Source organism: Neodiprion lecontei, chromosome 2 (assembly GCF_021901455.1).
Source record: "Neodiprion lecontei isolate iyNeoLeco1 chromosome 2, iyNeoLeco1.1, whole genome shotgun sequence".
In the NCBI taxonomy this organism is placed as follows: Eukaryota; Metazoa; Arthropoda; class Insecta; order Hymenoptera; family Diprionidae; genus Neodiprion; species Neodiprion lecontei.
Window position 1 is genome coordinate 39,437,917 of NC_060261.1, and position 14,511 is coordinate 39,452,427.

The 14,511-nt window shown below is 43.1% G+C and overlaps 1 protein-coding gene across 3 annotated transcripts in view; it reads right to left on the reverse strand.

Annotated features, from left to right (window-relative positions):
- Window positions 1–14,511, reverse strand: part of LOC107219701 — a 108,301-nt gene continuing 93,790 nt past the window's right edge. For 2 of the 3 annotated variants that reach the window (XM_046733033.1, XM_015658014.2), the window contains 4 exons: window positions 8,063–8,245; window positions 5,356–5,548; window positions 4,945–5,255; window positions 1–4,793 (listed from right to left, as the gene is read on the reverse strand). In XM_046733033.1, the coding sequence (XP_046588989.1) occupies window positions 4,233–4,793; window positions 4,945–5,255; window positions 5,356–5,548; window positions 8,063–8,245 (1,248 nt within the window). In that variant the 3' untranslated portion in view covers window positions 1–4,232. The remainder of the gene's footprint in view (window positions 4,794–4,944; window positions 5,256–5,355; window positions 5,549–8,062; window positions 8,246–14,511) is intronic. The other variant, XM_046733034.1, reaches the window with a different exon arrangement.

Consider the following 14,511-nt stretch of genomic DNA (forward strand, 5'->3'; position numbering starts at 1 on the left):
TACCTTGTCACGTTTTTTAAAAAACGAAGAAGAGAAAAAGCAACCCAAAACAAAGATAAACTTAGGTAACCCCGAAAAGCGAAGAAAAAAAGAAAAAAACAGCAATAACTCGGATATTGCACAAATGTTTTAAAAAATTGAAACGAATTATATATAGCTATTCAAGCTTCAGAATTTATAAATATATACGTTATAATGTAAACGTTAGCGATATTTTTGAGAGCGTTTTCCACCGTCGCGCACACGCGCGTAAAATTGATTGGCAAAGCGTATAACAATCCCAAAAATATCGGAAACTCGATTGCGCTTACTAGCTAATAGTAAGATTACCGGAGCTTAATAGCTTCGCTTCTTTTCACGGTTGCATATTACACCAATGAAACGTTCGCGAACCACAATTTCCAAAACCGTCATTCGTTAAATCGATCGATATTCAAAGAAACCGATCGTACAACGACGAATGACGAATGATCGAAAATTGGATCCTCCTTCGACGTAGACTTTCCGAGTAACGATCCGTCGATACTCGAGCGTCTTGCCGCCCTGATACCCCCTCAAAAGCTTCATAACGGCTCAACCCTTGCGGGGTACGAAGGGCGGTAAACTTCCCTAATATTACCCACTAACGATAAGATTATAATTAATTGATCATATGGAACGGCTGAGTGATGGAGCGGTTGGACTCCGTTTCGTAAGATTTAGTTTACATACTAAGTTTACCCGGTTAAATGATGAACTTTATCATTACCCTACGTCTATGCCTGTATATTAATGCATACAGTATACAGTATACCTGTGTGTGTGGATATTTTCCACGCTAGGGTTGTACAAGTGAATTTTTGTTCGTATTTTCCTTCCTTTCTTCGTCTGTACTTCACTTTTGAAATATTACAACACTCCCATTACAGATATACCGCGAGCCGGCGTTTTTTCACGATGTATTCGCAGCTCGGCGTACCCAGAATATCACGGTGTTAAAATTAGATCGCGATTATTGCGATGCCTCATTCTCAAATACGCGCCTTCGAGTCGCCCTTCCGCTGGTGCAATTTACGTCTAACTACACGGACTACGATCATAGCTGACACAATTTTATTTTCGACTTTTCGACGATGCCCTTAGTCGATAATGAAAATTGACAGAAAACGGAATGAAAATTAACCATAGCTATGGGAATGAAAAATTATGGATATTTCCGTGCAAAATCTCTTTCACTTCCGAAAAAATACTAGCAAGAAAAGAAATTCTGAAAAATTCAATATCGTACTAATTAGTTAAAGCTTCGCGAGCTAGATATTGCCGGCTGGAAATAAATACACTTTTATTGTTAAACGGAACGTTCGCGGATATATTCGTAGGCGGGAATACGTATAGACGATAGAAGGTGTAACATTTTTATTTCAATCACGTGGCTTATGATGCTGTGAGTTGGAGAGATCGAACTTGAAGTTGTTTTAATGAAATTAACGACATGCGGAAGTGACTGAGAATTTTGCGCGATTCGAAGAAATAATAATTATCACTCGTTTAGGACAAGCTATGCGATATAAAATCTACAGCCGCCCGTCATACTCGTATCTCACTATCTAACGTCGGTATAACCCAAATGCCTTCGCGGATGCAGCAACATCTACACTCAGTTCTACACCTAAAATTGTATTTTACAGTTTACATTTAAACACACAGTAGACATATCTCTTAGCTTTACGTACTACGAGATAATAATTATAGTGTATATGAATATTATGCGTATAAACAGAGATATATTTGTATATGTACTTTATAAACGAATTCTGCCAACGGTATGTGCAATGTGAACAAAGTGAAAAGCAAACTCTACTCTAACCTTCGAATAGTGAAATTTATCCATCTCTGATTGTGAATCAAGGATATCACAATACCCGTAGGAGTCTTGGATACATTTTGAGCGATTCTTGCAATGCTGAGCAATCTTCCATTGTGCGATGAGCAAAAGTAAATTACTATATTCAAGATTTATGGTCGATCCCAAGGAAATGAAGATTCAATACTGCGAGCAGCTCTTGTTTATAATTTTTCGGTTGTAATCGTCGTCACCGAGCCCCTCGACTATAATATACGTATAGACGCACTTATGACAATATTTCACAACAATAATAATTATACACGAATAACAGCGATAATATCGTTACTAATCTTTCAACGCAAGTGTATAAAATCTGAAACTTCCATAACATATGTAGTCAGCCGGCAACTTATGCGGTTATACGATGTAGATTATTATATAATCATGTCGCTATTTAATGTTGTAATCATAGGTAAAAACAGCAATAATAATAATAACAATAATACTATACATATAATAATAATAATAATAATAATAATAATAGATGTATATTACGTGTACTGTTTTATGTTTAAAAATCTTAAGGAACTATTTTGGCACTAGAATCCACGTCGTGTGACCTTAAGCCTGCTTAAGAATTTTAGTATAATATCGATCTTAGCAGTTAAGAGTATAATACCGACTTTAATTAATACTGATTGGTTATATTTTTAGTCATAATTCTTACTCGCTACAGATATAACATGTATACCTATTATTGTTAGATACTGTAATCTAAAGTCACTGGTTTACACATAGCAATATAAATATTCCGTCGTATAACCTGCTATTATACAGACGCTTCTGTTACATACTATCCGCCGGTTTTGATCGTGCTATAAAATTCTCTTCTAACATTGGTGCAACATTCCTATAATTATTATAGGTATTTAAAATTGCTCGAAGGAAAAGCAAAAAACTATTCTTATATATTGTGTGTATTAAAAGTTTTTGTTAATATTAATTCACATCTTTCCTTCACTTCCCTCTTATTATTATTATTATTATTATTATTCTTATTATTTTTTGTTCCATATATCAATATCGTTCTTTGTTCTACTTTTCATTCACGGAGCTTGTTCTTCCGTTTCGTGAAAAAGTGACATTTTTTTTTTCCCTTGCCAATTGTATACTCAAAAACAAAAAATAAGAGACAATGAAAATGTATTTTTGATCTTCATTCGCGAGAATGCCGACGCGGGATCCGATACATCGTAAGTCGCCAACCGGTATCAAAGAATACGATTCTACGATTGCTAATAAGAGTCGTATAATTCAATCATCCGGGTAAGTCTTCAGGGTTTTCCTAATCGACACCAATAATTCAACACGATAAGATAAAAGCCGAGGATCCTGCGCGAGCTTTTTCGTGTAATTACGTTCCTCTACAACGATTAGCTGATCATAGTTATCAGCGCCATATTGGTTATCGACGTTGGAATTATATGTCGGATCCCAGTAGGTACCGTACAACCTTTCAAATAAATTAGTCAGTCGTAATATTGGTCATAGACCTGCACGCTTCAATTGTCCCCCATCCATTATGTCCCGACCGATTGTTCTCCCGCAGGAATTTAGGCGTTGAAAAATTAAGTAGAAGGTAGAAAATAAAAAATAAAAAATAGAACATAAAAAAAAAAAGAATCAAAACGAAACCGCAGGTACTGGCAAAAGAGCAAAGCTCCTCACTTATGCGCACACAATTACGCAGCGTAATAGAACGCGCCGCAAGCACGAGACGACGACACGGACAGAGCCTGGGTGTCGTCGGAGCGCGGCGCGTTCGTTAGCAGCCAATTGTTCTCGCCGTTGTCCACGGAGTCTTCCGACTCCCAAGGCTTATATGCCGCAAAAGGCTGGGTAGGTGCCTCGACGAGTGAATGAGAGAATGAGAGAGGGAGAAATGAAGGGCGGAAGGGAGGGAGGGAGGGAGGTAGAGGGCGGTCATTAGGCTGCATTGTCGAGGCCGGGTTAAAGCTCCGTGCTTTCGCCGCTAGTCGCTGAATGCATTTTCGCAAGATTTGACTAATCTAGCCCCGCGCACGGGCACCGCGACGTTTCGCGTGATCGCCGGAGAATTATGAACCGCAGAGTTAACGCCCGGCGTCGTTAATCCCTAGACGCGAGGTACCTGCGGCCTTTCGAAAAGCTCCCGTTTCACCTGGTCCACTCGTCCCGAATTCCCTTTATTGCTCCCTTTTGGGTTACTCCGCTCCCCGCCCTTGATCATCTAGTCTGTCCGAGCGACGGAGCGTTTCACCGCGTACCCGCTATTCTATTTACCTACACCTCTAAAACGCCTCCCTTACGAACTACGCGTATCACCGCCACCAGGGACGGTCAGCCCTTACCGACCCTCATCTTGATATTAACTCTCCCTTTTCTCCTCTATCGGACTTACCTCGTTCTTCAATATTTCGAACTTCGGACTGAGACCGGGCAGCATGTTCTTCGTCGTAGTTTTTATCTGGCTGTATATGTCGAGGGACTTCTTCCTCTCCAGCTCCAGGTTCTCCTCGATCAGTCGGGGCGGTATGCTCCCCGATCGTCTGTGGGACGGGACGAAGGTCGCGGCGCTTTCGGCCCTCTGTTCTCTCGGTGATTCCTCCTTCTTGTGGTCGGGTGTCAGGGTGCCGTTTCCCAGCTTCCGCTGCTGCTCTTGGAAGGTGTCCTCCTGGGTATCCTCCTTAAGGAGAGCCCCGGTTATAATCGGCTTCGTTGTTTCTGGTCTGCAAAACTCTATCGACAACGCCTTCTGCTCCATTAACTCGAGCTTGTTCGGAGTCGAGCCGTTAACCTGCAAATTCGGGTTCGACTTGACCGTGTCCGTAGAATTGCTCGCATCCGTCGAGTCCTGGTGCTCCATCGACGAGCTCGTCGAGTCCGTCGAGTACTCGACGTGGCTCTGTTTCTCGAGTGTCATCTGTACCTGAAAGGAGAGGTGTAAATTTAGGGAACTGCCCCGGGTATTGATCGTTTCGCCAGTTTACCACCGCGGTAGCCGCGGTAGCCGATCCGTGTTAAACGGGGTCAGGAGCTTCTGAATATTTCATTCAAATTAATCCGACCAGTGCACTCACGCTGTGCTCCTCAAACTCCCCGTTCTTTTCGAAGCTCATTGACTTCGGTTCGTCTACCAAAGTCTGGTCCACGTCCGGGGATTTCTCGAACTCCACCCACTTCGAGCCGCCCTCCAATTCCCCGGCATGCCTGTTTGCCGGATCGTCAGTCTCGTAACCCGCGTAGACCGGGTACCCAAAGTGACCCGATTGGTACTCCAGCTGGTTCCCGTAACAGTAGCTCGGGTTCGCTGATCCGGGACTCGATACCGACAAGTCGGATTGGGATAGGCCGGTGTTCGTGCTCCCGAAGATCTTCGTGTTCTCCAATTCTGAAAATCACCGAATGCATTTCGCGAACGTCGCAAGAGTCGTCGTTCCCGATTAAGGGACTGCAAACTACGGGAGTCGCGTCGATTTTTATTAACTTACCAGCATTATGACGATCGTCGGCGGCTTCTTCGCGGTGGACAAGAGCCTGCTGATCGGTGACGGTGGGTCTGACGTCGTCCGCCGATCCCTTGTTCGCGTCGGCTTCGTCACTCTGGTATTCGGGTTGGACCTCGACGATAAACGAGCATCCACCGTCGTTGTACTTGTGATTGTTCGTGTCCTCCATCGTGAGCTGAAAATGCGTTGGAGTCAAATACTAGAGATGGAGAGATGCGCATAAATGGGAAAACTACTCGTCGGCTGTGTCATTTTTCCACGTGTCCTAGCGCGCATCTTCGAGCCTTGGAGCCAAATGTAGGGTATCTCGAAGTCGTTAGAAGGCCGTAAGCGGTAATGACGTCACGCTTATCGCCCGGAGTCGAGCAAATAAAAGTTCACCTCGTCACAGGAAGACAGCATAACGTATCTTCGGGAGGACATCGTTGCGTTGGAGATATTCGTGCTCAGTACGAACGTCGCATAAGATTTTGCACTACGGTTGCTGTAGGAATTTCAGCCGAGAGTTGACAGCTGTATGAAAGTTACCAGTGCTCGTCCATACTCAAAAGTCAAACGATTCGCGCGGTGACAATGCGTCTTACGTGATTATCCTCGTGGAATAGGGTGCGGAACATAGCTAAAGCCGTTTTCTCGGGGAGTGGAAGCAATTTCTTCCAAGATCCGTCGAGCTAATTGAGTTTCCTTTGAACTCACAGCCGAGTGTCATTCAGTTAGCGCAATTACGAACTGTAAACTCGGGCGCCTGTATATTTGTGCAGGTGTGGCTCCAGGGACGGTGTGTGTAGGCACATGTAACTACGAAAGTTTGAACAGATTTTAATGATTAATCAGGTTTGCACAAAAGATGAACCCTGTGAAACCTAATTAAACTGTTCCATTGTTTCAAACGGGCGACGACGAAAGGCCAAATTGTGACTTAAGCGAAAATGCATCAAATGTGCGATTGACCGTCAACGACTTCAACATGGGTAAAAATTGACAACTGGGAATACAACATCTCTTCAACAATCCTTCGATTTCGTGACAGACGAGCATTTTGAAAACAGCAGTGAATGATGGAGTTCAAAGTATAGTGAAATCCCGTCAAGGAGTGTGTGCACGGAATGGAAAGGTGCCGGGCATGATGAGTTGGTCGGAGCGTCAAGTGTCGTATAGATCCTGCATCTTCGCCGTGCATAGCGTCGTGACAGCGGTAGGTATGTAACTCGAACCGAGGTAAGAGGCACCACCAGACATATCGTAGAGTGTCGTTACGTAGTCCCGTCAAGTGGACGTCGAAAGATACCTCTGAGCTTTGTACCCCGCTGACAATGCCTGGTCGCTGATCGATTCGGTCTCTTCACTCTAGTGGCCTGCAGGCGCTGCGCCTCGTCAGCCGGCCAGATAATCGCCAGCTAATTAGCTTGCGACGGTTAACCGCGTTACCGGCCTCTCCGTGAAAACATCTTGATGGGGACGGTGGATTCAGCGATGAACTGGGTTCGCTGGCACCGTCCAAGGAACCCGGAAATCCGTGGCGGTTTATTACGGAGAAATAAATACCTGATGGGACTTGATCCACCCTCGTTCCGAGCACCCTGTTCCTCAGGAAGCATTGCCTTATTACTAGGTATACGCAGGCCAGTATATTATTATGTAAATCTCTGAGCTGAACGGCCTGAAAGTGAAGAAAACTCGTCGGAAATTCGAGGAAAATACTCGCTTAGCGGTGCCTACTTCCCATTAGGCTCTATAAGGAGTTTCATTAGTGCAACATCCCACGCAACATTGGGCTATCAGCCTCGCCACAGTTTTGTCCCGAGGATCCGGCCCCGTTGGCGGTAACGGGGGAATGAGATTAGGGTAAGAAATTTGGGGTTACGATGGGGTTAATGATTCTTGACAAGCGGTGACAAGCCCCATGTAATCCCTGGGAATGGTGACAGCTTTCGACAATCCGGGTCGGAAGTACATTGAGAGAGATAATTTCGTGCAGTGCTCGAACGCTCTTCTTCGGTGTTTTCAACGATTTTTACGTGGTTCGAAAGGCATTTGAGACGAGGAACGACGTCTCTACATTTATCCGAAGAGGGGTTCAAGATTGAAGAATGAAAAAGGTGAAATTTCCCCAGTCATCCGATGCAGCGGAAGCCGGCGAGAGTAGAAAATTGAGCAAACACACGTACGTTTGTCTCTGGAGACTTGACTTTTCGCCGTGAATACCTGATCAGAGAAGCGGTTGCGGGCAAATGAGAAACCTTCACTGCGCGAGTGCCTCTATTTTCGACTAAACCGTTCCGACGTTTGATGGTCCCGACGTTTTCTACCAGGGAACGAATGATTTTCCTCCAAGGTTTGATACAGACAACCCCGGGGGCCGGTGTAGTTCTCTAACGCATCGAACGTTGCCTCGGGAAATTGGTTGCTGGTTGCCCATTGCTTTTTCTCGCCTGAATGGAGTCCAATAAGTGTGAGCTTGTCCGACCGGTGTCAAAGGTGAATTGACACGTGTGATATTGGATTAGGTCAGCTTAGGCAGCGCCCGGTCGAGCAGCTACGTGCCGTTTTACACCGAAGGCCTAGCCTTCGTTTTTGAAACCAGTACGCTACACCCGGAAGAAAATGCAATTCAGGACTATCGAGAGACGCTTGCGGCGTTCGAGGCAAAAAGCATTCGCCTTCTCCCGTCTCCCAAATGATTTCTTACCCCTCTTTCCTCCGTTTCGACGATCAAATGGTTGTTCTTCAGAGTCAGGGTAATGATGTTTCCGTTAGCGTTTTTGCTCGTGTGATTCCCTGGTGACGTATATTCCGTGCTTCCGGTCAGCGCGACTTCTTCCATCACTTCCGTCTCGCAGATGTATCTATTTCCGTCAATCCCGTTGACCAGCTGCAAAAAGTGAAAAAAGAGAAAAGATTAGCGAGAGTCGGATAAATTCGGTGAAAAATCGTTACGGACTGCATTATATACTGTACAATCAGAGCAGGCCCACTGCAGGGATAATATCGTTCCAGGATTATTGAATTTGAAAGATTTTCGCACAAGCACGGCTCGTTGAACAAGAAAAGAGAAAACGGAGAGGTGCGTATTTCTTTTTCTCTCACCGTTTTTCCTTCGTAAAAAGGTAAAAAGATTCGGCGCTTTTCCTTCGTACGATATACAGCGGGTCAAACAGCGAGTAAACACTTCGAATCCAAGAGCGGATCTTCATCGATCTCCGAACATCGCTGCAGAATGGAACTGAAGTTATAAAAGGATGAAGAAAAAATAAAAAAAAAAAAAAAAAAACAAGGCTCCACAGCCAGGGGAGCTGGTGGCATCTTGCCGAAATACCCGCCTCTACACACACAGCCTAAGTTAACAAACTTGGCTATTTGTTCAGAAAATTATTGGCTTCTTTACCGTAGCCGGTTTCTGGCAAGACTCGAGACCTGCAGCCGAGAAGCTCGAGTCCAGGGGTTAGTCGAGAAGAGGGTGTAAAAGGCACGTCGAGATACAGTCACTCGCCTCGGGGAGAGAATAATGCGTCGTATATATTTGCAGAAATAAGTAAATACGCATACATACGTATATAGATATACAGCGACGTATGCGAGTCCCGTGTCCATTATGTGATTTATCGAAGAAACACGAAGTTTCTGAGATAAAAGAACAAAGTTTTCATCACGGTAGACTTGCTCGAGTGTTCGAGGGAGAGTTAAGTGTAAGAAAAAATCTGCCGGTGAGGGACAGCTAAAAGTTCTCCGCTCCCTTAATGACCCAACTAAATTAAATTTTACACCCTATTTTGATGGCCATGAGACCGGCTGCCGCATTTTTTCATTTTCTTTTCCTTCCAACTCATTATTTTTTTTTTCCAGTAGTTCCCTAACGAAAACACATCGCGTCAAAATATGGTGAGGATCTAGAAGAGATTTTATGTTATTACAAAAAAAGTGCTACTTCTTCCCTCTTGTCTCTAGTAAGAATGTGCGACGTGCTACGAAAACGGGGAAACATCGAAAATGCCTGGAAATACGTAAGAACCAAGTTTAAAGTTTTTTTTTTCCTGCCAAGTGTTACTTCCGTGTTTTCCAATCTCGGTTCTCTTGTATGGTGCAGCTGTGTACGGACATATTTTCAGTCGGTGGCAAAATGCAGTCTAGCGGAACTGCGTGCTATTCCACCAAAGACGACACCGCTGGGGTGCACAGCTGGAAGATCTCAAGAACAAAAGCAGCTTCCTCGTTTTTGTCCTCACGGAGTTTGAAAGACACAATAAAAAGCTCGCGTAAGAAATTTGAATTTTACTTGAGATGTTCGCGGTACGTTAATGTTTTTGTTTTTTTTTTTTTTTTTACCTTAATTATTTAATGCAGATTATGATGTAGCCTAACTTCTACACCGAAAATATTATAATTTATTCCCTATTTCGTCAATCGCGTATATTAAACCTAAATTCGATCATCGTTGTGATAACAATTTGCAAATATAAACTTCAACGACTTTCATAGCGTGGGGTATGAATATTGTTAGCCGCGCGGTACATAAAATCAGCAAACTGCCCGGACTCCGAGTGAAACTTCATTAAAAACTTTATCTACTTGCGAAGCGCACTTATTTCGTCGACTCGAAACCGCATGCCCATCAGGCTGCGAGTTTTCAACAATACATTGTTAGGGACGAATTTAGTAATTTATCAGCGGGTATAAAATATCTCGAATTTTTCCTATCCCCGGAAAGGTGTATGTACATAATATAGAGGGACAGGGAAAACTCCGAAGCGTTGACAAGTTGCGAAAAATGTATTTCAGCTGGTTGATGGAACCGATTTTTTCTTTTCAGAGATGAAATATATTCACTGATTATTTTCATCGGCACGATATTCAGTTTCTACCGTCACCGTAAAAATTTATACGAAGATTCGCACGAGCAGAAAAAAAGACAAATCTTTTCGAATCGAACAAACGCGGTTCAACGAAACAACGTGTTAGAAAATTGCACGCCCCTCGTTACTCGCATTACGCGTGTCAAACGCACGATTCGTAGTATAAATGAAGCAATTTTTCATTCCGTTAGCAGTGCCGAGTGGAATAAAATGGGTAAGTATGAAATAAAAAATAAAAATAAAAATGAAAAAAAGTAAATACGAAAAGCTCGGGTTAGTCGACTTCCCACATTCAAAGTTTGATCTTGATACGACCGATCGGGATTGATAGCGAAATAGGGAATTGGCAATTCGAGAAAAAGTTTACTCGATACTTGGAAATGTCTGCGGGGGGTGCGGCTAATGTCGTCGTAGACTAGTTCTCGATACTTCGTTGCAGGTTTCCATTTTCTTTCCTGTCGCCGGTATATAACACGGCGCAATCGAATCTATCTATACCTGCGGACCTATTCCGGATGGTTTACGGAGATTCAGAGGGCGGTTCTATCCCCCAAATTACGTCTTGCGGATCCGCCGGGGGAAGTGAAATTGTTGTTGGCAAACACCGATATCTACACGTCGGATTGTTTCGGCACTCGCTTCGCCGACAATCTTATATTACACCTTATACATTTTCCTCCGTAACGCGCGAGCTGTTCTATTCGCGAGAAGCATTCCTCCTCCCTCCCGCCCCCGGAAACAGGCTAAAGTAGGTACCCCGCAGTTATGACCGAGGAAACCGTCGTCAAGGGAATCCGGTATACGGCATAATGAGAATCGCCGTAACGGCGATATTTCTTTGCGTAAAAAGCAGCTGTGAACTTTGAATAAATTTCTTCACTTGAGGCAGACTTTGCCTCCGCCGCATCCTCAAACCCGCAGTCCCTGTCGTTTCAACAAAACAGAGTTTAAACTTTAAATCAGAATCCCAGCGTAAAGGTGATTCTTTCTTGTAGGACATATAACGAACTCTTTGCGAAATTTGCAATTTTTTTTCATATTTTTTTCTTTCCGTAAATACCGTGGTCGTTGATGGAGGAATATTGTTATGAATATTTTCTTTTCATCTTGAGAGAAGGTCGTGTGATAAATTTCGCGAAAGTTTAATATAACATAACGATTAGCGGCTGCACACAAAACGCTTCGTACACCGTTCAATTTGTTTCGCACGTTATATTATATATCTGGCGTTAAATACAGTCAGCACATTACGGAGGGTAATTCAGCATAGGTATCATTAACTGCTAACGAGTTAATAGTTACGGCTATCAACTTTTGTCATTTATGAATTTCACATTAATCTCGCACACGTACCCGTAACCTTAAGTATTTCTTCATATTTGCATTACGTACAGATATGCATGCGAAGTATATAAATATTATTCAACGTTAATTTAGGCTGACTAATTCATCTAGCCGAGAGTTGTCTGGACGCTTGAATATCAACGAGCCGAACGCCTTTCTTTGCCGGCAAGAAACAATCTTCTTAGTATTAAAAAAACAAAGAGGTGAAAAAATAACAAAAGAGTGGATGGTAAAAAATTTAGAATAATAATAAAAAAAAAAAAAAAAAAAACTTATACAAGCCCACTTGATATGGACGTTACACATTCGCGTTTGGCACAGAGCACCGGAATGAATATCAAATAGTGCCGACTGAATCGTAGAACAAAAACAGTACCTACCTCACTTTTAATTTTCTCATTTCGTCGTACAATTTTTTTTCTTTCAGAGTTATTATATTTTCGCATGAGTGATTTTTTTTTAAATCGTCCATACAACTTTGTTGAATCTGCCGATAACTTACTGGATAAGAAATGTTTCCAACTTTGACGAAATGTACTAATTTTTATTCGTCATTCTTACTCGCAATTCGCGAAAAAAGAACTCAGTGCAAATTTCATACGCGTTTATAGACAACGGAGGGAAGCCGTGATATTCTACTTTGCGAGACCTTGACCGGTTTGAAGCCTGTTTGAATAACGTTTGCGCGTTCCTTTCACCGGTCAGAGGAAAACCGGTATATACATTCTCTACGGAAGACTAGCGCCAGACATAAGCTAGACACTCGTTAGACGGTACGGATAGATACGCTAGGCGCTATAGATGCCTGCTAGACGGCCAAGGTTAGCGTGCAGACAAGGTCCGATGAACGAGAGAGGGAGAGAGAAAGAGAGAGACGGATGTAGAAAAGTCGGCCGACCGTTTGCGTTACGCCGATATATTACCTCATTCAATACGAGACGTAGAACGGAGTTTATTCCGAGTTGCGGAATTTACAGGCCTCGCGTAAACGGCGATTCTGCATCAGCCTCTCGAATCAGAAACTCCTCTTCGTAACGAAAGTGTTTCACACCGCTCTCGATGTCAATTTTATTTGGTGGGTACTTACGCGTCACGATGAGTGAGGGAAGAAAAAAAAAAAAAAAACCAAAAGTGAAGAGGAATTGCAAAAACTTATCCCGCTTATTAATATTTCATCAATACGCTCCGCGGATTCGATCAGCTGTGTAATGATTCAGGGTAAAAAATTCATACCGTATTAAAGGTTTTTATTTTGATGGTTTTTTGTTGAAACAGGTTTAGATAAATGCTAGAGATACGCCTTTCTTGTCCTCATTAAACATAGGTATATATTTATGTATAATGGTACCAGCTGACAATCGAATCATGAATCACCCCAGCCTCGTTTGATTAAGGATGACTTATTTTTCCCCACCCACGAGAAAGGCGACGGGCTAATTGATTAATAAATAACTTATCACGCCGTTACGAGCCCTCGTGAAACGGTGCCGATGATATTCGCTGAATTTTCAATTCTTCTCCTGACTCAATTATCAAGCAAGTGCGACGAACTAGTGTTATGCAGAGTGATATTAAGCGAACAACAGGTTTATTGGCGTTGTAATGAAGGTGTCAATTATGTTAACTCAAATTTTATTGCCTACCATAACGTAAAGCACGCAACCAAGTTGGTAGCGATATCGAGAAACACGTAGGTATTACAGGTGCGATTCGACGCTACGTGGTTCCCTCTCTTTACTTTACTACTCACATTTATTATCAACGTGTGTAAATACGACTGACAGAGTATCCGTTGAAAATAGTCGACGGCTTGCGGTGAGGGGCAATTAGTTTTTTGCCTATTCCCATCGTCGTTTTGCCACCGATAAATTTGATCCTGCATCAGAGAGTCGCGAATCATTGAGCGATCGCAACTGAAAAGGCAATACGGTCATTGCCGAGATGCAGCGTAAGGTTTTTTTCATTTCGTCACGATTCGTTTCGCCTCTTCTTTTTTTTCGGCTCCTCCGGGTCCTTTGTGCGGCAGTGCTTATACAATAGCTAAAGAAAGCCAAAGAACTCTTTGGCGCGTTAAATGTGCGCTCGTATTATACTTACACACCGTTCGCGAAAATGTAATATACCCACCTACCTACACCTCTACCTGTATAACCTACGCTCAACGCGACGGTCCGCAACACCGCCACATCCTTTTACCTGTATGACACGCAACCGGAATATCTTTTTTTGACCTGCACACTACACACACGGCTACGCGGCTACGAAACTTTGCGCCAGAGGCTGATGACCCTGACCGTTCGAGGGACGTTGCTCCTCGACTTCCATAGCTGTTAGATCCTCGGCCGAAAAGAGCCGTGTGTTCGACGATGTACGCAGGAGAGAAGTTCAGAGAGAGAGACAGAGAGAGAGAGAGAGAGAGAGAGAGAGAGAGAGAGAGAGAGAGAGAGAGAGAGAGAGAGAGAGAGAGAGAGAGAGAGAAACCAATATTAAGGATGAAATCACTCAAGATAACATGATGTTCTTCATCGATGATACAAGGACTTTGTGTGGATAATCCGTGCGAAACCAAATGCTAGAGTTTATAAAACGGTTTATTTCATTCGACGAAATCCGTTGATACGTGCAGAGTCGAAGATTGTGGGAGAAGAAAAAACAAAAGTTCTTCGATTAAAAGAAAATTAATGATCGAGGTGACGAGAGAGAGATAAATTTGACAAATTCGTGCAATTGGGTTTTAAATTTGGGCTGCGAGAATTTCGTACAGTTTTGACTATTTCTCTACCTACTGTGTTTCTATCTATTTTCGGATATAAACATGCGATCTGAAGAGATCGGGCATGAACCGCTCGGCCTGCCTCTGCTAATGCCATATTATTATACCACGTTTCCTACTTCATTTTCTTCAACCGCAGAGAATCGATTATCTGACCACCTTTGATCAGCC